This window comes from Uloborus diversus, chromosome 1 (assembly GCF_026930045.1).
Source record: "Uloborus diversus isolate 005 chromosome 1, Udiv.v.3.1, whole genome shotgun sequence".
Lineage (NCBI taxonomy): Eukaryota > Metazoa > Arthropoda > Arachnida > Araneae > Uloboridae > Uloborus > Uloborus diversus.
The window spans coordinates 95,244,911-95,269,923 of NC_072731.1; the positions used below are offsets into that span (position 1 = coordinate 95,244,911).

The 25,013-nt window shown below is 31.0% G+C and overlaps 1 protein-coding gene across 1 annotated transcript; it reads right to left on the bottom strand.

Annotated features, from left to right (window-relative positions):
- Positions 1-3,964: 3,964 nt before the first annotated feature.
- LOC129232523 (uncharacterized) lies at positions 3,965-19,041 on the bottom strand. The gene is made up of 2 exons (XM_054866692.1): positions 18,829-19,041; positions 3,965-5,545 (listed from the first exon to the last, which is right to left on the bottom strand). The coding sequence occupies exons 1-2, from the start codon at positions 19,039-19,041 to the stop codon at positions 3,965-3,967; spliced, it is 1,794 nt and encodes a 597-aa protein (XP_054722667.1).
- Positions 19,042-25,013: the final 5,972 nt, after the last annotated feature.

Below are 25,013 nucleotides of genomic sequence, written 5' to 3' on the forward strand. Positions count from 1 at the left end.
CCATACAAATATTTATTTTTGCATAGTGAGAAGTGATGGTTGACCTTGATTTCGATCAAAGGTGTTTTTGCTCAATTGCAAAACTGAATGACTTCTTCAAAATCGTAATTAGAAACATTTTTATGGACTATACAGTGTAAGAATTAAAATTTAAAGTGACGTTCCGTATCAGCTTAGCCTAAAAACAAATACGAACATCAAGTATGCCACTCATGTATTTTCTTTTGCATAGTGGGAAGTGATGGTTGACCTTGATTTCGATCAAAGAGTTTATTATACTAATGAACACTACTTATTTACTTTTATTTTACGCGGCAATATAAAAACATGTATATATTTCGATATTGAAGCTAATGGATATAAAATGTGAGCAGCGAATTGCATATCCGACATTTTTATGGCCAAAGCAAGATCTATTCATTAAATACATAAATAGTCAAGATCTTAAGCTATAATTTAAAATAAACGTGTCAAGTTGAAACTGAAATATATACTTTTTTATTTTTTAATCATAAGCTATTTAAGCTAGATTTCTGGAAATATTTATTGGGTTATTTACTGAATTGTTACAATTTTCCATAACGTTTCTTAAAATTTCACCCACATGATATGCATTCACAGGTATACAAAGAAAGCCTTGTAAATACCAAATACTTCTGTACAATTTTCATACTGATCTTCTTCATGCAATAACATAACAAGCGTTGTTTTCACTTCATATAAAGCAAATAGTTTGTTGCTGAAAACTTTAAAGTTTACAAATTTAGGTTTTAAAACAATTGAAAACAATGCCTACAACTTAAAAGTGTTAAAATGATCAAAGGTACAAACGTCTCCTGGGGAATGTTTACTTTGTTACTCACATGTACTAGGGATATTTTTCGCCCCAAAGTTTTTTTTTTTTTTTTTTGCAAAGAACATTTTAATCAGAATATATTTTTTGTATTACGCAGTAAAACAATTAAAATGAAAAATTAATTATGAAAACTAATTAATTTTCTACCTTATGTTAAAATCAAAAGGAATGAATTCCAAACTGCGAATATCAAACACACCATACAGGTAATTTCTTTTGCATAGTTAGAAATTATGGTTAACCTTAAATTTCAGACAAGTTAATTATATCTACACTAACTATGGCTAAGACGGAAACTCTCATTAAATACTAAAATATCGAATAACTTGGTAACAAAATCAACTTTCGTATTGAATTTTTCTTATTCTGCATGTACAAGGGCTGTTTCATTTACAACAGCAAATTTCTCAATTAACGAAACAGATTGAATGGAATTCTTACTATTGTAATTAGAAAAAGATATTTGTGTGAAACAGCGTTGCTGTGAAGAACTTCAACTTTAGTTCCGTATCAGCTTGAACATAAAATACGAACATCAAACATGTCACACAAGTATTTTATTTTGCATAGTCGGAAGTGATGGTTGACCTTGATTTCGATCAGAAGTTAAGTTCCTTATCTGCTTACACTAGAAACAAAGTACGAACATCAAGAACGTTATACAAAGTATTTTCTTTTGCATAGTCGGAAGTGATGGTTGATCTTGCCTTCGATCAAACGATTTTTTTTTTATGCAGACGAACATTACTTATTTATTTGTTTCAGTCTCTATGAGACAACATGAAAACATGCATTATTTAAAAACGGAAAATAACGGAGACAAATAGGCAATAAATCGCACATAAGACGGAGCTATAACCAAAACAGAATCTTTTTATGAGTTTCAAAAACATATAAAAACTTCCGCAGTTATGTTGAAACATTTGAAAGAGACTGTTGTTCCTCTGATATGTGTTATTTTCGAACACCTTAATTTATAGGCAATGTTGTCACTCAATGGTCAAGCTTAGCACTACGATCTAGCAGTCAGTCAAACATTATAAAAATATTTATTCAATTCTTATCCGAGTTGTTTTTTGATGATGTAAAGTTTTGCATTTTGTGTTTTATGTACTATTAACTTTTAACGTAGCAGCAGAAGTTACTTTTAAGCAGAGAGCATTTTGAACAGTTTTATAGTGTACCTATGAACACTAAGACAGTTTCTAACAGTTTTAGTGCAAGATTCTGATAAGAAATAATTTATCATTAAAAACGAGAGCTTAGAAATTTTTATTTTACCTTGATCTTGATAAATTTTAAAAAATTCACTTTTCATGAATATTTATCTAGAGAAATGACAGCTAAAAGTTTTTTTTTAAAATCTTTCAAGACAATCTGATGTACTATGGTTACGCTAAAGATAACAATAGTTATGAAATGGTGCAATGTTTTTGCTAATGAAAATTTAAATGAAATGTAATTTTTGAAAAACGGATTTGTACTAGTTGACATTTTGAATGAAGAAATCAAAGGAGTTCATTCCATAGAAGTTATTGAACTTGATACTATTGGTTTTGAGTTGTATGTTAAATATACCAAATTTACTGCGCAAACAAACATATTTAAAGAATTAAGAGGTTCTTAAAGTTTCTGAATCTGATATTTATGGAATTACTAAATTCTCGGAAATATCGTACCTCATGGAAACTAGATTGTGGTGTTTAATATTTTTAAAGGAATTATTTTTGCTGCATAGAGCAGAAAAATTAAAGATCAGAAGTTAAGTTTTTCTTCAGCTTATATTAAAAGCAAAAGTATGTCAAATAATGAATTATAAATTACGAACATCAAACATGCTGTACAAGTTTTTTTTGCATAGTCGGGAGTGATGGCTGACCTTGATTTCGGTCAAAAACATTTGGTATACTAACAAACACTACTCAGTACTATTTTAAAGTTAGGCAAAGTCAGGGAAAAAATGTATGCGTTAAAACTTGTAACGTAATTGACACGAAACGTATAGGCAATGAATTTACCATCCAAACGTCGAAACTGTTCTCGAAGCCTGTTATATGTTGCTTAAGTTACTTGTGCGTACGGGTATTTTATTTATTTTAAAATTATTTTAATTTTTTGCAAAAGCATTTTATTAAACTGTCAAAATTGAATGAATCGCTTGAATACTTATTTAAAAATTCATTTTTATATTAATTCGGCTAACTATTACACTAATTTAGCTAATGTCAGTGCTGAACTTTTGTATTTCAACAGGAAAAGCTCTCTCGACACCAAATGAATAATCATGTATATTTTTGTACTTACAGAATCATAACGAACTTTAAATACTAACTTAAAATCATTATATTTGTGTAATTCACAAAGTATTGTGATCTTTCATTGATTTCTAAAAAAACGAAATGTCTAATTAAATTACACAATAGCTACTAATTTTGTTTGCAGCTAAGTTCAAATCATATCATTCTCAGTAACTCGCTTCTTAGAGAACAAGATATACAATGCGCAAAATACGTATGCACGACTAGATTTAATATCGAACATTAACACCAAAGATTCATAAATTTTCAACAATAATCTAAATTTACACGGTTCACAGCTCACACAAAAGGCCGAATCACATCTTAGAATTCCGGGTCGTATAAAACAACCATCGACTAAAGTTCAAATCGAGTAAACAATAACTTCATATATCGATATATATTATTGTACACTCTAAGTAATTCATCTAAAATTGTCATAACACTAATTATAACAGCAAGTGATCCTAAGCAATGTCAGACAATTGCTAAAGTACCACATATAATTGATGGACTATTGATAAAATAATGAGCATATAATTCCAAATTCAATTGTAAGTACTTCAAGGAATATAGTTAAGTAGTAACTGTATTCCAAATAGCCAAAGATGGCAATAACTAGTTTGCCAAGTGAAGTTAGTCATAATTCAAGGAATTATGAAAAGGATATGCATATTCTACTATGTATCGTACTTCATCTCCAAAATGATGGTTTAAATACTGCCGTGAAACCAAACTTTCTAACAAAAACTACTGGGAGACCGTTGTTGCCAATGGACATTTTTCACTGGCAAAAGTCATAGGCGAATTCTCACGAACAAGCGGTCCTTGAATCATATATAGGCCTAATATCACCATACGCACCGCCCCCTTCATCGTTCGGACGGGGTGCATTACTTGCCTGGAACTTATCTGCCGAAGATTTAGCTGAAACCCTTCCGTTTGAAGAGCGTCCAAACGTATTCCTTAAATCTGTGGCAGAGCTTTTGCGTCCACCTTGTATGTATGGACTGTTTCTGTGCCGGCTTCCATCAATGGTGAACGGTCCCACGTCATCAATGGAAGCATAAATGTTTTCAGGTGGTGGTGGAGTAGGTGGTCTCCCTCCTCCAAGTGCATGGTGAGGATATTGGTGGGAGTATCCCATATTACTTCCACCCAATCTACTTCCGGACGTAAATTCGGTGGCGGATCCAGAACGTGTTCGCGATATGGATGGAAGGGTCGGTTGCGTATGGGTGGGGTACGCAGGGCTTTCCAAAGTAAAAAGTACACCTCCCCCACCTGACCTGCAAGATGGTGGCACAGGGAGTGATCTAGAACTCATAGCTGCCACACCAGGCAGGGTACTGGCTCCCCCTTCTGCCATAGGATGTGGTAATTTAAATGTCAGTTCTCGGAGAAGAGCATCCGGGATTCGCCCTACCAACGACTGACCACTTGGAGATACAATTTGTGGATTGTAAACAGCTGATATGCCTCCTTGGCTAGATCCTTGAATAGTTCTACTATTATTAGGGTAGGGCGGAGGTGGAGGGGAACTTGATGCTGAGCGTGACGAAGATCCAGGCCTCTGTTGCTGCTGCTGTTGTTGCAGAAGAATTGGAATAAAATTTAGGGAAGCTCCCATGACTCTAGATACGGGATACTGATTCATATCAGTTATCTGACTCATATCTCCTGAAGGAGAAACACAGGAACTTCCATCTGCCGTTACACCTTCTGGATACGTAAAGTCTGGTCCCAGCATACTTTTATTTAAATAATAGTTCTGCTTCGCTTGAAAGCTGTTGCTGGGATGTCCATCTTTGTTTCGTTCTAGAGAATGAGTCAACTTATTATTTTGGCTTATGTCCATTCCTCTAAAATTTGTTTTATTGCCTAATCTGGTTTCTGCTGGACTACCGTCACTACAAAACCTCTCACTAGACCCAGTTACAACGTCAGGATAGAGATCCCCACCAGTTGAACCCTGCAAGCTGCTGGTAGCTGAACAAGGTTGACTCTGGTCCATATCGGGATTCAAAGGAAACTCCCCTGCAACGCTAAGCTCGTCTTCTGCGAATTCATCCTCACTGACTACTGTTCTTCCTTCCGCTTCACTGTCCTCTATGTCTGAATCATAACTTCTACCGCCTTTCATGTCACCATCTGAAACGCCACTGACTTCTTCATAGATCGGATGAAACTGGCGTTGGTCTTTCTTTCCTCCTTTGCCTTGGTGCCTTCGGTGATGGTGCTGTTGGTGGTGCTGACGAGGACGCTCAACTGGTGCAGATGGCTGAGTGTTGTTGGTACAGTTGTTACTGGCAGCGTTTTGAAGGGCGAAGTTAGCTCTATTTAAGGAATCTGTCTGTGACTGGACATAGTTTCCGTACTTGACATCAAGTAACTAGAAAATAAAAAATATGCATTAGAACAAAGTTGTAAAGAACTAAAACTATAAATACAACACAAATCTTAAATAGCAGTAAAATATATCTTGAAAGGAAAACAGGTTGCTTTATACATATATATTTCTACTCTAATTGTCTTACGCTCTATATTCTGCCAATTTAAATAAAATAACTAAGTGTTCTGAATGAAAATTTGAATATCTTCTTTGAACAAAATAGCAATAAAAACTTTTTTGTGGTTATCTCATTTAGACACAAACATAGTTCACAATAATTATGTTTTGTTCGCCTGACAACAATTTTGAGCTTTTCGTTCCATAACCTTTCTTTTTTTTTTCCTTTGCCAAGAGCTAAAACTCATTTTTTAAAGCACTTTTCCAAGATATGTGTTTGGGGAATAGATAATCAGGACTTTTCGAAAGAAAGAAAACATCAATATTTGACTATTTTAGTCTTTAGTGAAAACCCACTGTGAATGTTCGGAATAAAAATACTGCGTCTTTTTTTTCTGCAATATCTTGTGCATTCCAAGCATTGTTTCTTTTATCTTACTAAACTAAGAAACGCTTTAAAGCGTAGTAATTGTTTTAAATTGAAACTAAATTAAGTTACATTTTAATGTAACTAACTATTTATGGAGATCATTGACACTTTCCTCATTTTTGGATAGTCGTTCCGACGTATGCAATCATGAACTCAAAAGGTTCGGCTTAGAATAAATTCTAAAAAATCAGACACACTTGAGATATGGATGTCAAAATCTTTGCAACTGAAAATTCTAATTCCTATTAATGACGCTAAAAGATTGTGTAGTTCACGTTTCGGGAAAGTTAAAGATTATCTTTTTAAGAAAGCAAATTTGCCCTTTCAGAGACAAATGTAACCGGTCTTCGAGTATTTACAACACCTCATATCCGGAAAGTGGTTCCTGCGCGCGTGTATGTGTTTTGAAAACGTTATTGGGTAACTTTACATTACAGTCAAAAACAACATTTTTCATCATTTTCATTGCAGTTTTTATGCATTTTTAAGAAAATTTTCTAGAAGGTAATCAGATCAGAAATTTTAGTCAGTTCGTTTCGCCAACATTGCGTCTAGACTTAACACTAAAAAATGTTGAAGAAAGAGCGCAAATATTTGAGGCATATCAAAAGTTTAAAGCCATAATAGAGCAAATTAGTTGCGCGGACAACCATATATCCGAAACACAACTAAAAATCGTACTGTGATAAAACCAAATAGTAACAAATAAGAAATAAAAATATTTTTGCCCCCCCCCCCTTTTTAAATTATATATATATATATATATATATATATATATATATATATATATATATATATATATATATATATATATATATATATATATATATATATATATATATGTGTGTGTGTGTGTGTGAATTTTTCAACAGGTATTGAATTTATTTTGCTTTGAATTTAAATACAAAAATACCAAACATGATTCTTAAACATATTACGTTCAGTTAAATTTAGTCAGTTGAGTAGTGAAGAAATATCTGCTTAGTTGAAAGTGTTTTGAATAGATGCTATTAATTCTCTTTCACTATTTGACAGCAGAATATTTTTCCTTTCTGTTCCTCAAACAGTTAGGCAATTACGGCGTATTTATTTTTAAAATGAAAATCGAGTGTCTCTAAAATGCCACGGTGGAAAAAAAAATACAAGTAAAGTATCATCAATGCAAGAAAAAAAGTAGGTAAAAAAAGGGAAGAAATATCCAGGAATAAAATTTATTGATTGTTATTCTTACGTCACGTATGCCGTTTAGCAATGCAAAATAACATTTTTCTCATTGGTTTATGGGGAAAATTATTTGATGAGTTTTGTGCATTGAATAGAATACAGAAAGAAAATTGAAGCTAAATCAAGAGCTTTAAAACATTTTTAATAAAATACCCATAATCAAGCAAAAATGGAAAGGAAGGGGGGGGGGAATGACTCAAACGATGCCTGTGCAATAAACAAAATTTATAAAAAAAAAAAAAAAAAAAAGCTAAACGAAAGAATTACAACTTTTTAAGTAAAATTATTTGCATCCTAGTTTTTGAAAGAAACAAAAAATGAGCTTGCGGTTTTAAGAGCATTTTTAATCACAAGAAAATTTACGTGCCCTACGAAATTTGTTTTTATACAACGACAACCGATATAAAGTTATAATTTAAACTGTTAATGACAATTTTCAATAACTCCTCTCTTTGAAAATAGCTAGGGAAATTAATCATAATTTTACTACAATTAGTATGTACTCTTATTGCTTCGTACTTACTCGTGGTTATAAGATTGAGCTTACTAAATGAATGAACAAACGAAATTTAGAAAAGCAATCAACTTTCAGGAAAAGTTTTTTTTTCTTCTTTTTTTTTCAGGGTTACACGGAAATTACTTTATAATGCATGAAGTTATGAGCTTTGGATAAGAACTTTTCATCAGAGCCAATCATCAAAAACTGGTGCAAAGTTTGAGCCATATAATAAATCGTTTTTCAAGGGAAAACCTTTTTTTTTTCTGTTTCTTTTCACGGCGTTGAATCATATCTACAAGTTGTTTTGCTTTTAAAAGCCTCCCTATTTACAAGGTTCCGGGAGACTAAAAACATACCTTGGCAACTAGTCTTTCAGGAAAACGGGAAAAAAATCCATTGCGAAAATAGTTTTTCACCTAGCCTATTTTCACTTTCATTTTAATACAAAATTTAATGTAAAATAATACTATACACGCATTGATTACCCTTTTAAATACTTTTTTATTATTTAATATTTTCGATAAAATATATCTTTAGAATATTTCAAGGTATGGGTTCCTCTGCTTAAGATTTTGTTGATATGATTTCTTTATTATTTAAAATTCGTTGCGTGGAACAACCATGTCACGCCCATGTCAAAGCGAAAAACTTTGAAAAGACTCAATCATGGTGTCTATTTTTTCCAGGCATTTAAGACTTAACAATCTTTTCCTGCCGCTGCCTATTTAGTAACCACTATAACAAATTTTGAACTGGAAAAATGTTGTTCAACTTAAACTGACGTTCCTCTTCTACTATTAGTTACAAAACGCATTGATCATTTTTGCAGGAAAAATTAGCAAAAACCACACAGATCACAAAAGCGAGACCCTTCGTCTCTCCAATATCATTCTTTCGTCTATTGACCTAACCGCTTGAAACAGTAAAGTCACACAAAAATCGATACGTAACATAGGTAAGGCTAGGATCGCTCAGAGCTTTTGGAGCCGGCCCAAAAATTGTGCTCTCTGGTTATCCATCAAGCAAGAAGAATGTCTTGTCAAGTGAATCGCTCAGCAGCACTCACTTTTTACTAACTTTTCTGTGACAAAACAGCCCTCTGTGTCGGAAGCCGTGATTGTCAGAGATTTGCTAATTGAAGAGGATCATGTGTTGTAAATGACACACAGCAGTCCCTTGATGGAAATGAAAACGAGGATAACAAAAGAGTATGACGTTATACTTTTGACTGAACTGTAACCTGTCTTTGGAGTTACCGGAATAAGGGTGTTTTTATGCATCTTATTTATGAAAGGTTTCATCATTTGGTAGGATTACTTTTTGGATGAGATTCTTGCCTTGGAATGTCACTACGTATTAAATGTTGTTTCGAAATCATTGACTACTCTTTAAAAAAAGATTAAGAAAAAGTAAAACTGTTTCAGCTAGTAATTTTATTTTTATTACTTATTTTTTACTACTATTTTACTGCAGGAGTAGTAATTACGTAAGTATTTAATACTTAGTAGTAGTAATGTACGTAGTAATAGTAGTAGTAATGTACGCAAGTATTTAGTTTTAACGTTGTTTTTCTTACTTTACTCAAGGGTGCCTCTAACTTAAAGTATTTTGGATTCAGAAATTTCAACTTAACGAATGAAACTCTTTATTGAAAAAATAGGAGCATGCATACACTGCATTTAATCTAAGTTCAGAGTCAGTCATCATTTAAAAAATTATGTCTTCAAATGTTTTATTTCTGCTCTTGAAGGATAGACGCCCCTCCAAAACATTTAGGGGAAAATAAAGATCCAAATTAATATGTTCATGACATCAAAAAACATAAATACACGTAATTAAAAAAACTTTAAAGGCTTATTCATAGCTCAAATAAAATACTTTTCCTAATTTATTGAATACAAACTAAGCAGAGTTCTTGAAAGGTAAATTTCGAAAAACAAAATAACAGATATAATTTACTAAAAAAAATATACTGTTCCTTTAAGAATACGCAGAATCATTGCTAATTATACTTAACGCAAAAAATAATGTTTGTATCATAATAAAAATAACACTGCAACTAATTAATTGATTAGAATAATATGATTAGTAGCATAAAAACGCACTTGTGATGCTCCGGAAGGTCAAAATTATCATAAGCATATTAACCAGACAAAATACCGATTAGAAATTAGATTAATATGTTTTTCGATCACTTGATTTTTGTGTTTATATTAAGGGCAACATTGCAGCAGTAGAGTGACGTGGTGAACATACATTTCGTTAAAAAACGAATGAGTCCCCCCCCCCCTTTTTCTGTTTTTGCATTAGGATGGATAGGGTAAGGTACATTCAGTAGTTCTTGAACTACTAATTCCTTTTACTTATTCTTATCGTTTAATTCATTTTCATTTTAGAAACTAGAAGACATTGAAGTATTACAAATGAACAAAATAGTTATTGAACTTTGTCAAACCATGTACTCTTTGTTTTGTAGCATTAGTTTTGCATACCCCCAATGCTTCGGTTATATTAAAATTTGCTAAATTAGTTAAAGTTTAATGTATAAACTGTGACAGTTTAAATACAAATAGATAATTAAAATTTAAAGAAAACGTTTTCATGGAAATTTTATCCCAAACATTTTATTGCACAAAAGTTTCAGAAAATAGAAAGAACGATGGATTTTAAAAAATTTCATAACCGTTTGGCTTCAAATCTTTCAAATTACAACCTTAACTCCTTCTCAAAATCACAAAACTAAGATTATCTCTATACCTGCTCTTCAGGAAAATTAAACTCGAAAACACTTTTTTCCCCATTAGTAGGTAGTTTTAAACCTCAAATCGTACTTCAAAGCAATGTTAGCTTGTTCTTTGCTCTTTTTAAATATCATTCCAGAATTAAAACAACAAACTATTGCAACACCTTTTTAGAATTAATATTATTAGATATCCTCATATATGTAAAAGCCAAACCACTGATCAAGTAACGCTCTGACGATACCAACAATGAAACTCGCGCCATAGCATGCGTAGCGTCATCATTTCAATGTTGAAGCACCAGAAATTAAAAAAAAAAATACATTTATAATTAAACAATATTTTTTGACAATGTTTGACATGCAGGGAAATGCTTTACTTTAACAAGGCTGAATTGGATCCGTTATTTTAACTGTTTTATTGGTATGACTGATTTTGAGAGAATGAAGGGACGAAAAATGGGTAAACAATGAACGCCATCTACTGGAGTTTACTGTAAAATCATTAGAGTTAAGATTAAAATTTCAACCATCAAAATATCACCGAATAGGTAATTGCGTCGTTCAAATGGAGAAGCAATTTTCACCGGCCATAACTTGACAGGCGATTTTCTAGTTACTTAAATATTGGCACGGTTGAATTCAAGAATTACCGTTATACTTTTGCAAATTTTTGTAGTTAACCACGTACATTACGTATTTTTGCGTGCCCCAAGGGATATGCTTATCATTCATTGGCTATGAACCATTGTGTAAACGGCATTAGAATTGAAGTCTTCGGGGCAGAAATGTGACAAGCCACAAGGGGTGGCTTTTCGATCAAAATTTTTGTTTATCATAACTAAAATTAAAATAAATATGACAATGGAGTATGTCATTTGGAGAAAAATATATATGGTTTTATTATTACAGAAATATAGAATATATAATACCTTTGAAAAATTCTACAAATATTTTTTATAAGATGGAAACTGGTCTCTAGGAAAATTCATATCATGTGGCATTTCACATTCTTACCCCGAGCCCTTCATTTGTAAAAGAAGTGCCTGCTGTTCTTGTAACAGAAGATAAAAATATTTATAGTATATTTTTAATTTTACCCATCGTATGTTATTTTTTTCTGAAGTGAACTGAATAATTACTATGAACAGTTGTTTTCTTTAAAAAATAATAAGCTACTATTTTCAACAAAACACCTTGTTACGCTTACGATATTGGAACCAAACATATTATAAACCGTTATCATGCATTGCATGCTAAAACAAAATTAAATTTCGTTGATCTCATTGCTCTTATCGAAGTTTCGAATCCTATTTTGACTGCAAAAGAAAAAAAAAAACTCTCCAGTGTTCTGGACAGAAAGGTTTACCCTCGAAAGTATGAATCGTCTGCTCAAGGTAATGGGCTGTTCAAATGGAAAAATATTTGTCTTCAGCTGAAAATCGTATTTTTGGCAGGGTCCCATAGCTCAAAAAACCCTTCAATGGATTTTTTTGTCAAATGGTCTATAAAAGAATTCCGTTTAGTTATCTTTATTTTTCCTCTCTGTTTTTACGTCTACCTTACTATATTTTTTTTCCAGAGCTTTCTTCTGAAATACTTCAGGATTCCATGGCAAACTTCTTTCTTTTTAAGGTTGTAGTCAGGTATGTGTGTGTGATTTTCTGGAGATGATTAATCTTTGTGAAAAATGATTCCATATATTTCCAGTGTTCTTTATCCTCCTTTTGGTATTATTAAATTTTGTTATCATAGTAGTTTCTTTTCTTACTTTGTCATGATTGCATAGAACAAGCTTTTTTCCGGAAAAATATGAAATCTTGTAAACGGACGAATGTATTTATTAACAGATGATATTTTCTTGTAATTTATATCCAGGATTTTCTTTTTAAGAAATAAATTCAACAAGATATATTTGGAAAGTTTTTAAAATAAAAGTACTCAAAAACTGTTGCATTTTGTTTGTTAAATCAAAATATAGTCCATTTAAAGTTACGTAAAGCGATTGTTTTAACTTTATTAATCTTAGATATTGTAGTTAACTACACTTTGAGAGGGAAAACTTATTTTACTCCATTCAACACAGTTTTGTGGTGTAGTTCCAAATACAAAAAGAATGAATCTTTTTTAAAAAATTGATTAACTGAAAATAGAAGGAAGCTAATAGAAGATATAGATCGAGATAAAATAGAAATGTTCATTCCTATAGAGTAACAATTCGACACAATAGTTTATCGAAATGTAATAGACTTAGTTTTACAAAATTCATGAAGCCGAAAAAAGGCCTAAAATAAATTTTTTTTTAACTCCAAGCAAGTATTTTGTGTGGATTATTACCTATTCAAGAATCAAGGAATTAAAACAAAAAAAAGTTATTTCAATGGCAATCGAAGAATTCTCAGAAACGTAATATAAGAAAAAGTTAATTTGCAATGCTAAGCGTTATAATATTTATTTCGAATGCTTATTCACCAAAAGTGCAATTTATGTTTATTCTGGCATACTAAAACAATGAAACTACAGATAATGTTCTTAAAATGAATAAAACTGTTGCATAGATAAAATAAAGAAGTTGAAACGAGAAAGAAAACTGTTAATGCTATGTGATAAATTATGTATGGTGCGATCTCTCTTTCTTAATTGAAAGTTCTTATCAATGCTTCGAATTTCTAAAAGACTACTTCCAACTACCAAAATATCAAATTACTTTTTCTTCTGTTGATTTTAATTTTATTTTCTTTTAATTCATCATCAAAGGAACGGATTGAAGTATAGTTTCAATTACCATAATGTCTACTTCACTATTCTCTTTCACATTTTGTATAAAGCTTACTTTGTTTATATTTTTAAAGTTCAAAAACGCGAATAAATTTTTAAGTTTTCAAACAAATTCTAAATATGTCTCTAGGTCTCGTTATATTGTTTGCTGCAGCAACTGAGTACTAGAGTACTACTATTTTATTTTAAATTGAAATTCTATTTTCATTTTTCTTCCCTTACCTTCAAGAAGCACCTACATTTGTATCATTTTTAGGATCATTAATCTTCACAAACAAGTATCGACTAACCACGCCCAAAAAAAATTATAACTAATTAACAATGGTAACAATTTTTGATAGTTACGTAACTAATTTTAGTAAATTCATAGAAAAACAGATAACAATTAAAGTAATTTGCCTTAACTAACCCCCCCTCCCCCCATTTTCATCAATACTTGTTGGCACATCCATTGATTCCTATTGCAATCATTAGATCATAAAGCGTTGAAAGGTTTTCGTAGACAAGCCCAAAAAATAATCAAATATATGCATAAAAAGAAAAAGACGAAACGAAAATAGAAGAAAGAAAGAAGGAGAGAAACAGAAAAGGAAAAGTTTTATAGCATAAAAATACAAACATTTTTAATAATTTCCTGAAATTGAGTCTAGAGAGCTCGCTATTTTCATATCAGACATAATTATCAAATAGCACTTATTAAAAAGTCTCTTTTCTGACACATATTTTCCATTTAGGCATCAATAAAAAATATTCTTGATTAAATCTCAGAAAAGTTTACATCTGTTGGATCAAAAACATCATTCTCAAACTCGCTTCTCTACAACCAAAGCAAGGGCATTCCTTCAGTTTTGGAAATGTAAAGAAAGACACAGTACTAAACCACGGATGATATTATTGAACTAGTTTAGCATAGAAGCTATCTCAGTTCATTTTGTGGCTAAATTGCAGTATTCTTCCAAAGATGTTTCCCGAGTTTTTCTCCACAATTACATATTAAGATGAGTAAAATAAAAATGGATTCAAGAAAATAAAATTCCACTTTCCTTGAAAATCATGAGCAGCAAGGAAACGAAATTTCCTTAGATTGCTCTTACAATGCTAATTTTGTTTCTGAAGACGCACATTAAATTATGAAATTTTGGTAACTTCCGATTTCACGATTGTTTTACAAGAGTAGTCTATTCACGTCAATTAGTTTTGCAAATTAGGGTGGCTGAGGAACAGCTGCAGATTTTTATACAGTGAAGTTCTATGAGTAGGGTGAAAGTATTTGAGTTTATATTGGAGGAAAAGAGTAGTTACTCGTGGTTTGTAGCATGACATTTCATTTCTATATTTACTAAATTGCCAAATGCTTGTAAAAAATATTTATCCACTTCTCGTCATTGTCATTTCTCATGACGATAACATATTTTTTATTTATTTATCTTTTTAACATCCGATTTTTTTTTTTTTAAAAATTCCATCTCCAAGTTATTATTATTATTTTTTTTTTACTTTCTTGTTTTTCCAATTCATTTTTTTAGACAAAATAATAATAATAGTAATAATAATAATGAGAAATATAAATAAATGAATACCTTCGCATGTTTTTAATTTAGCGACCAAATTAACGGGTTTGCTACATTTTCCCCCCTTTCCCTTTACTACTTTTATTATTATTTTATAATTTGAGATCATTATATTAATCCGTCAAAATTAGAGCTTGGCTCTAATTTTTTGGTTCTAAATTTAAGTAAAGGGGAACGCAACGGTGTGCACAAGAAAAGAGTATTTTAAAAATTCGATTTCGATCTTTTATTCCACTTTGAAGCATCATTTTCACATAAATTTGCTGTTTTGGGGCAAAAATTCATCGCAAGCTTTTAATTTTTCTTTAAATTGAAAAGATTCATTTTTTCTTTTTTTTTTTTTCTTGCCGTGTTTATGTTTTGGCTTTGTGTTTTTGCAGTGTTTGTTTTAAATAATTTATTCTTCGCTTTCTATTGATACATTTTCGAGGAAGTTTTCGATCACTGATTCTGATTTTATTGAATGATTTATCTTTTCGCCCATCTTGGCTCACATTTTCTTTTCATTTCTTGACAGCCATGAAATTTGTCACAAAATGTACAACCCATCAGAATATGCCATGGTGATTTTTTAAAAATATTATTTTGTTCCTTTTATTTAACTTTTAAGGGAAATTTTCTTTTAAACTCCCTGTTTTGGAAACAAAAAATAATCTTCTTAGTCAAATTGAGCAGTTGAGTTTATTGCTTAGAAAATAAAATCTTCAAAAAGTTCCCGTATGACGCAACTAATTCGTTTCACGTCACCACTTTAAACTTATATGAAGAGCTTTCGGATATTCGCGTGGGTTTCTCGTTGCGATTTAACTTTGTTCTTAGCTAAAATAACCTGTTAACAAATAAATAGTTTACTTTAGATTGGAAACTGATACCAAAATGTATATGTAGATTGTTTTAATTAGCGGTTAAAACTTTTTTTTTCCAAAAGTGAAAACTCAATGTTCTCTCCTAAAAAGTTTGGCGTAAGAAATATATATATTTTTTTGCAAGCATAATTTATATTGTGCTATGGTATGAAAAGAACGCTTACGTTTCAGATTCAAAGAAAAAGATATAGTGAGAGACGCTAAACACAATTCGTTGACTTTAGACCAAAAGCGATACATGTATTGTGTGGAAATATTCATTGAGTTGTTTTTGCATAAAATTCAGATTCTAATACCAACATTTCACTTTAACAGATACATTCAGTGATTACTCACAAAATTTCACTTAGCTTTGCTAACTCAAACATACATTTAACATAATTTTCCAGAACAAATAAAACATTGAAACATATTTACTCTAAAGATTCAAATTCTTGCAATCACTTCGAAGCGATGAGACCGTCAAATATTCTAATATGATTAAAACGAAATTCCTGTCAAGCAATTAGAGAACACAGTTGCATTAACTTCAAAGAAAAGGTTTCCCGGGACATTTCTCACTTTGATTTCGCAGTTTTAGAAGCTTTATAGAATCTGTTAATGGGGTATAGTTATCTTCGTAACGAAATACATTTGATTAGTGTACGGTACTTACTTAATTCCGAGACCCATTCCTTGTCGAAGTACATTAGCATGTTTCTAACAGTCGTAACAGAGGTTTAATGATAAGATGTGGCTAATCCATTCGTAGGTGTAACATTTGAAAAGCACCACTCGTATTACTTGAAATTCTACTCCAGACGATAAACTTAACTAAAACATAACAGGCAAAGCAGACAAGCTTGAAAATACAATTAAAACTTTGAAATTTGCGCGTTTCTTTTGGATTAAGTTCTTCCTTTTAAATGATTAACTTTAATTATAATATCACTATAATTGTTTATGACTAACGCGAAGTGCGCATAATTATTTTACAAAATCTGGTTCAGATATGGTGTATTTTTTTAATGTTTTTGTACAGTTATTTATAAATTTATTTAGGTATTTTATTTTCTTTTATTTCTTCTTAAAATTGTATTCCCGGACAAACACTACAGATTTGAGAATATTTGCACAATTGCATGAGATAAACTTTAATATAAATTCCCGAGCAATGGATTAGGAGATAAATCATGACTTTTTAAATAATCGCAGTAAGCAATTTAGATAAAACCACTTAAAGTAGAATAAATTGTAAAAGTTATACTGCTGAGACAAAGTCTTCTAGAGTACTTCGTTGTCTCGAATCATGTGCTTGAACACTGCAAATCTTCTAAACGAAATAGAAATAACAAATATAAGATTTCCTACTAACGCACAAAATGCTGGAGTTTAATGTTTGAAAATTGTTTTCTGCAAAAAAAGAAAATTGCCCAACGATCTAGGTCAAAAATCAATACGCCTTCATTAAAGCATTGCATTTTTCATTTCTTACTTATTCGTTTTAAATTTATGCATTCAGTAAAAATAAAAATTGATTTTTTTAGCAGTACACGTAACAGTACTTTTAAAACAGTACTTTTAAAAGTTAAATTAAAAGTTAACAATTAAACTGTACTTTTAAAAATGTATATTTTATATAAATGACTTTGACTAAAAAAAATTCAAAATTGTATTTTTTACGTTACTAATGCAACGATATGTTATTTTTCTAACCGATTGGATACTCAGCCGTTATGATTTATTAATAATAAGAACATAGAGTAAAAAGTTTCTAAAAGATATATATATATACACGCACACATATATAGGGAGGGGGGAAGAGAGAGAGAGACCGACAAAAGCTGTACATTCTTAGAAGCTAGAAAAATAAAGTATTTCAGGCGCAATATAAATTATTCCTGGAGTCTTTAATAAAATTTAATGCAATATGAATTCTAAAAAAAGTGTTCTTCTAAAAAACATATAGTGGCCGAGTTATTTTTCCGCCAAGGAAAGACAAACTATTATTTAATATATATACGGTTCAGATCCCCCCCCCCCCCTCACCCTTTCTATAGTTTTCCAACACACTTTCCAACAATGAGAAATAAATTATATTTTTATTTTTTAATTTTTTCCTAATGCCAACTTATGACACTGCTGTAATTTCTCTAACTTTAGTTAAAATGTTTTAGCTTTAATTTCTTAAATAATTTTCATTTTGGGAATAAAGTGTATGTATCGAAATATTTTCCTTTTTTCCAAAAGTAAAAATAATATTTTACTAAAACTATGAAATCGTACTTCACATTGAATTCTTTTACACAATTTCCTTCTATAAAAAAAAAAAAAAATCCAAAAATACTGCAAAGACAACGTAGAAATATTTAAGCGAAACTTTAACATTTATTAAAACGCAGAATATAATTACCCCTAACATAAAATTAAAATCACTTACATTTACGATAACTTTACCAAAACACTAACTGCTTCACATAAAATGGCGTCTAAGACCCCCATGTCATTATTTAATGTACCATTGCAGACTTTGATATCTTTAATATGGCATGAAATTTGAGTGCCATTGCAGCCTGCTTGTGACTTCATTGTTTATCAAGGGGATAATAGTGCATGAATACTGAAAGAGATATATCTTAATAGTTTCGTTCACATACCGCTACTGGTCGTTTGCTTACATGACAGCTTATGACGTCAGCGGTTATTCTCCAATTGTTCACCAACCGATGCTTCATCGAACGCTTTCGGTTGATCCTGGTTACTTGCGCAGAAGAATAATGCTCATGTGAAAAATGCTTATTATTGGTCAAAAATGTCACTTGGTTCAATTAATCAATCAACCAGCTTAAATTGTGTTCTACCGGTGTATCTACCTGTGAAGCTATTAGAATGACCCCGGACACTACCAGTTAACCAATGCAGTCATTAAAGATAACAGCTAAAATTACTTACAATTCAAATTTAAGTTAGTAATAGATTCAAAAAGCAGATAATGTTTTTAAAGTAGCTACTACAACAATTTAACCATCACCGACAGAAGAAAATAAGCCACATCCATACGAAATGTGATTAGACTTACTTCTATGGGGGTGAGGGTGTTAGTGTCCGGGTTAAGACTAGGGTTGAGGTGGTTTGGCAGGCGAGTTGGATGATGATTGATCAAGACGTCGTCGTAGGTGATTCCAGATGCACCCCCCATGTCGCATCGGCCTTGGTGGTGACTCTTGCACGGCAAGAAATTTTGGACTTTTCTTTTGTGTCTGAAAGGAAGAAAAAAAAAAGTAAGGTACATGATGAATGGAAATGAAATAACAACTCAATCGAAAGCTCTTTGTAGAAGTTTTATTTTTTATTCATCTCTGCGGTAGTTTTTTTATGATGAATGGCAACGGTATCCACGAAAACTCAACTGGAGGAAAGCTATTACCGTGTGGATTGATGATGGTTCACGGAGGTGGGATGTTCTGAGATATTTGTTTTCTAACCACATAATTCGTTATGGAGTTAATTCTAGGTGGTATCTTTGCGAACTGATAATTATTCTTTTTTCTACAACGCTTATTTAATGAAAAATTTGAGGTGGTTATTTCATGAATTTACGACCATGTTATTAATACAACCTTGACAAAAAGAACAGCGATGATCTTTATAGCACACTTTATAATTTTACTTATCGTATAGTGTGCATTTAAAACTTTCTTCAAATCGATAAAAATGTTACTCAAACTGTCATTTTGTTCATTATCAACTCTCGCAAACGTGACGGAGATTGTAAATAATGAAAACATGTTATTCGGTAAATGTATTTTGAATTTGAGTAGCAAAGCAACAAGCTCACTTCTTTTTTACATGATTTTCTCATTGTGATCTTCAAGAATGTTTACAAACGTGAATCCTTCGACTTTGATTTCTTAAGATCTTCACACTGAGTTCAAATTTTTCTATTTACAGAGCTGAAGTAACGTTTTTCTATTTACATTCAGCAATTAAATAGATGTGATTTTTTTTTTTGAAAATCTTTTAAACCAATGTTTTTGTTTTGTTTCTCTTAATTTTTATAAACGTTTTATCCACTTTGATCAATTTTAAACAATAATAAAGAAGGATACAAATAATAAAATACATTTCTTGTTACTTGATAGACGGTTCCGATTAATATTGTTTCAGTCAAATGGTGATTATTATCCCGGTTAGTGATGGAGGATTGACTTATTGATCGTAGAAAACTTTAACACTGAATTTTTACGCAAACATTTAGCACGAAAACTGTCGCAGTTGTTGCACTGGTTTTATGTATTTCACAAAATCAATTGTTTTATGCATTTTAAGAAATCTTGTAGTGATAAAACAGATGATATCAGAAGTAAATATGATACTTATATGATAACTTAATGTTGTATCCGGAAAAATCTATAGATTTTTATTAATAAAGATAATAAATATTTCCCCACATTATCTTTTTTTAAAAAAATCGCTTTCCATAAATGAAAGAAAAATATTTTTTGTTCTTATAGTGCTTCAAAAACCAAACAGCTCAATCAATATAAGGAAAAAAAAGGAATGTATTATGAAAGGTTTTTATAGCTCATGTTTAAGTGGAAAACTGCGCCCGAGCCATTTATCATCAAATTATGTAACAGCATCACCATAATAATTTTGGTATGCTACTTTTTTCCAATCTATTACGAAGATGACCAGCAAAGTGGAAGGATAAAAAAAAAAAAAAAAGCATTAGATCACAAAGAGAGATAGCTGATCGATTAAAAGAGATGATAATATTTAAAGTCCGATCTTGCAGCAAGCTGCAATATTATACAGAAATGCTTTTATCGTGCAATTTAAAACAAGGCAGTTGGGCAAAAATTATGGAGAGCAGAAGATTAGGGAGCCACACCCGTGGCACAAACATCTTAATCATTCTACTGCGCTAATGAAAAAAAGGGGATCGAAATAGGACGTGGAAATATCGTCATATCAACATTAAAAAGTTAAATTTAGCAACGAATTAATTTATTTTTCAGGAAGAAACTAATATTATTTTCAATAAATCGTTGATTAATCGGAGCTGAAATGAAAAAAGTACGTGCATCTTGGAGACAGTCTTGCATAATATAGACGCACGAACGGCGTTCGCAGAAAATTTTTGGCTCTGCAGAAACGTTTTTTAACTGCTAACGTTAATTTTAAAAAAAATATATTTATATATAATTCCCTGTAAATTTCTGTTGAAACCTTTTTTCGAAGACCTTTTGAAAGCACATGTGCGAAAAAAATAATGGCTTTGGCAGTTTTCTTCTGTTGGTGAAAAATAGGCATAAACAATATGTTATTGTAAAAATAATAATAATAATAAATGATTTAAAGCATTTTTTTTTTTGTCTTTTTCATATTTGAATGTAAATGTAATTCTTTATTCAAGGGTGAACTAGGCAAAATAAGTATTTGCAGAAAATTTTCCAGTTAGGATTTGTCTTCGCAGAAAGCTTTTCATTTTATACAAGTCTGCTTGGAGATTTTCATAAACCATAACAATGCTTTTGTGTTGAATTCTTTTTAAATTATTTATTTCGCCACTGGGCCACTCCACGAAAAAGTCAACCTTTTGTCCCTCACGTGACATATAGTTCAATAAAAAGTAAGAGATGTAAAGGGTAACGGCAAAATGTTTTCTGAAGAAATTACACATAAGTTTGTAATTTGTTAAGCAGAAAAAAAAAATTATTAATATTTTAATGTATTATGTTTCATGAAATACATGAGGCATCATGTGCGGAACAAAATGACTCTTTTCAGTGGAATGACCCTACTATGCTGTTTAAATGAATGAGGAACATGGGTTAATTGCTCTGTTAGACGTATTAAGAGCCATTATTTTGAAATTCAGACAAAAAACGGAAATTTTGGCAGTGACCATTTTTGATTTTCCTAATTTTTTTATATGTCAAAGTAGGTCATGAGAAGAGAACATTCTGAAATTTTTAGCCTTCCAAAAAAATTTTTTCGCTCGTTAAAAATTCCCAAAGTTTGACGTTTTGCAGCGCTTTTTAGAAAAATTCTAAAAGTCGCATTTCAGTGCGCTTTAGCTCTTTACAGAAACACCACCCCACGGTTATGTTTATATTAATTGGTTGTATTGTATCTAGTGATGACGACTTCATAGTTATTTTGGTTGGGGGTTGTTGCTTTCTTCAGATAAGGGGTCGCAAAGTATGGATTTTATCCGTTTTCGCGCAAGTTGAACCTGCGTTATTTCCCCCAAAAAGCCACCCCCCCCCCGAAAAAAATGTAACATATACTGAAAGTTTATACTATGAAGAGAGTAAATGACACAAAATTTGTTTGAGGTTTAATTTTTTTTAGGAGAAAAATGCCCTGATATTTTTCAAATTATCAAAAATTGTGCTTTTTTGATCGCAATTAACTCAAAACAGCATCACTAGGAAAAAAACCTTTTACATATTATGGTACCTGGCTATGTGTAAAACATCATGAAAAAAAAGCAGCATGGGATCTCTTCTTGTTTTCCAGAAAATAATTTTTTTTGTAGCTCATTTTATGCGTTTTCTCGTACGTAAAACGTGTGTCCAGTATGCAGATTAGATCTTCTAAAACTTTAAGGATGTAGTAAGAATGTATATATGTGTGTATAGAGAAAGAAAAAGACTAGTAATATTTTATTTTTCTGATTTTTACAAATTGATGTTATTTTAATTGCAGGTAATTCAGAAAACGATAAATCGATATCATATATATATATATATATATATATATATATATATATATATATATATATATATATATATATATATATATATATATATATATATATATATATATATCGTATCAATCCCAAAATAATTCTTTCTTATTTATGTCCGTAGCAATGGAAGAAATATCATGAACAATATCTGTTTCACTTTTCTCTAAATGCCTTTTTTCTATGTCATCTTCAAATACCTCTAAAAGGCTGTCGGTTCTTGATAAATCAGTATTATCCGCTTTTTTTTCCTTTGTACATCGGTTAAAAGCAGCTTCAATTTGACTTTTTGTCAGATATTCGTTCGGTTGGAATATTTTTATGTCTTCAATCATCTCTATTCTCATTGCATGTTCTGCAACAAAAGAGAAAACAAAGAAGAAAACATTTTGGAAATCTCATATGAGGGGCGGGCTCTCCCAACTCGTAAAAGTACACAATTTTCATTGAAACAAATAGAATTTCTTTATGAAAAGTTCCTTTATGGTAAAAAACCGGCAGAAAACAGACGTCCGACCAAGTAGAACATGCAATGAGAACAGAGATGATTGAAGACATAAAAATAACCCAACCGAACGAATATCTGACAAAAAGTCAAATTCAAACTGTTTTTAGCTGATATCCCAAGCAAGAAAAAGCGAATAATACTGATTTATCAAGAACTGACAGCCTTTTAGAGGTATTTGAAGATGACATAGAAAATAGACATTTAGAGGAAAGTGAAGCAGATATTGTTCATGATATTTATATATTTATATATATATATATATATATATATATATATATATATATATATATATATATATATATATATATATATATATAATATGGATTTATCGTTTTCTGAATTACCTGCAATTAAAATACCATCAATTTGTAAAAATCAGAAAAATAAAGTATTATTAGTCTTTTTCTTTCTCTATACACACATATATACATTCTTACTGCATCCTTAAAGTTTTAGAAGATCTAATCTGCATACTGGACACATGTTTTACGTACGAGAAAACGCATAAAATGAGCTACAAAAAAAATTATTTTCTGGAAAACAAGAAGAGATCCCATGCTGCTTTCTTTTTCATGATATTTTACACATAGCTAGGTACCATAATATATAAAAGGTTTTTTTTTCCTAGTGATGCTGTTTTGAGTTAATTGCGATCCAAAAAGCACAATTTTTGATAATTTGAAAAATATCAGGGTATTTTTCTCCTAAAAAAAATTAAACCTCAAACAAATTTTGTGCCATTTACTCTCTTCATAGTATAAACTTTCAGTATATGTTACATTTTTTTTCGGGGGGTGGCTTTTTGGGGGAAATTACGCAGGTTCAACTTGCGCGAAAACGGATAAAATCCATACTTTGCGACCCCTTATCTGAAGAAAGCAACAACCCCCAACCAAAATAACTATGAAGTCATCATCACTAGATACAGTACAACCAATAAATATAAATATAACCGTGGGGTGGTGTTTCTGTAAAGAGCTAAAGCGCACTGAAACGCGACTTTTAGAATTTTTCTAAAAAGCGCTGCAAAACGTCAAACTTTGGGAATTTTTAACGAGCGAAAAATTTTTTTTGGAAGGTTAAAAATTTCAGAATGTTCACTTCTCATGACGTACTTTGACATATAAAAAAATTATAAAAATCAAAAATGGTCACTGCCACACCTTGTCTGAACTTCAAAATAATGGCTCTTAAAGATTATTTTCCCTTTTTACGTCAACAATTTTCGCTTTTTAAACTACTGCAAATTTTGTACCCCGTAACTGATGAAAAAATAAGTAGTTTGCCTGGTGTTATACTTTAAATTTCGATAATAAAAAAGTTGACCAAAATTGCACGTTTTTTTAGACGAATATCGCACCAGACAACGTGAAAGTCAGTACATAACTTCATTGGGCGGTGGAACCTAAGGCCTACGGCTAAGAGGTGGGGTGCGTGCGGAGAAAAGTACATAACTTCAAAATAAACAACATTTAGCACGAAAGATATTCTTGAAGTTGTGTTGATAGTGTTCTGAATTCAATTATTTATTTCTATCAGTCAGTGTTGAATTATGACAGTAAATATTGTAATATAGATTAAGAAATAATTAATTAATTTTTAGAACTTCTGCAGCTATTTCTACAAGTTAGGCGTTGAGCGGATTGCAAAAGAACATTTGTTAGTTACTTGCACATGGCAAAAATTCAAAATGCATTCAACGACTACTATATTGAATTTTACTGAAGTTGAAATTTATATTTTTAGACTACAGAAATATCAAATCAATGAATGATTTTCGTTCTAACTCCCCTTTTAATAACAATTCATTTAATTAAAGCAGTACGTTCATCTTCATAACAAACTTTTTCTTTTTTTAAGTTAAAGTGTTATACATAGCATTTTTCTTTCATGATTAAAAAGAGAGAGAGAGAGAGAGATAGACAGAGAGAGAGAGAGAAAAGAAAAATATTTTAAAACAGTCATTTGATAACGTTTCTTATTATTATCAAAACATTGG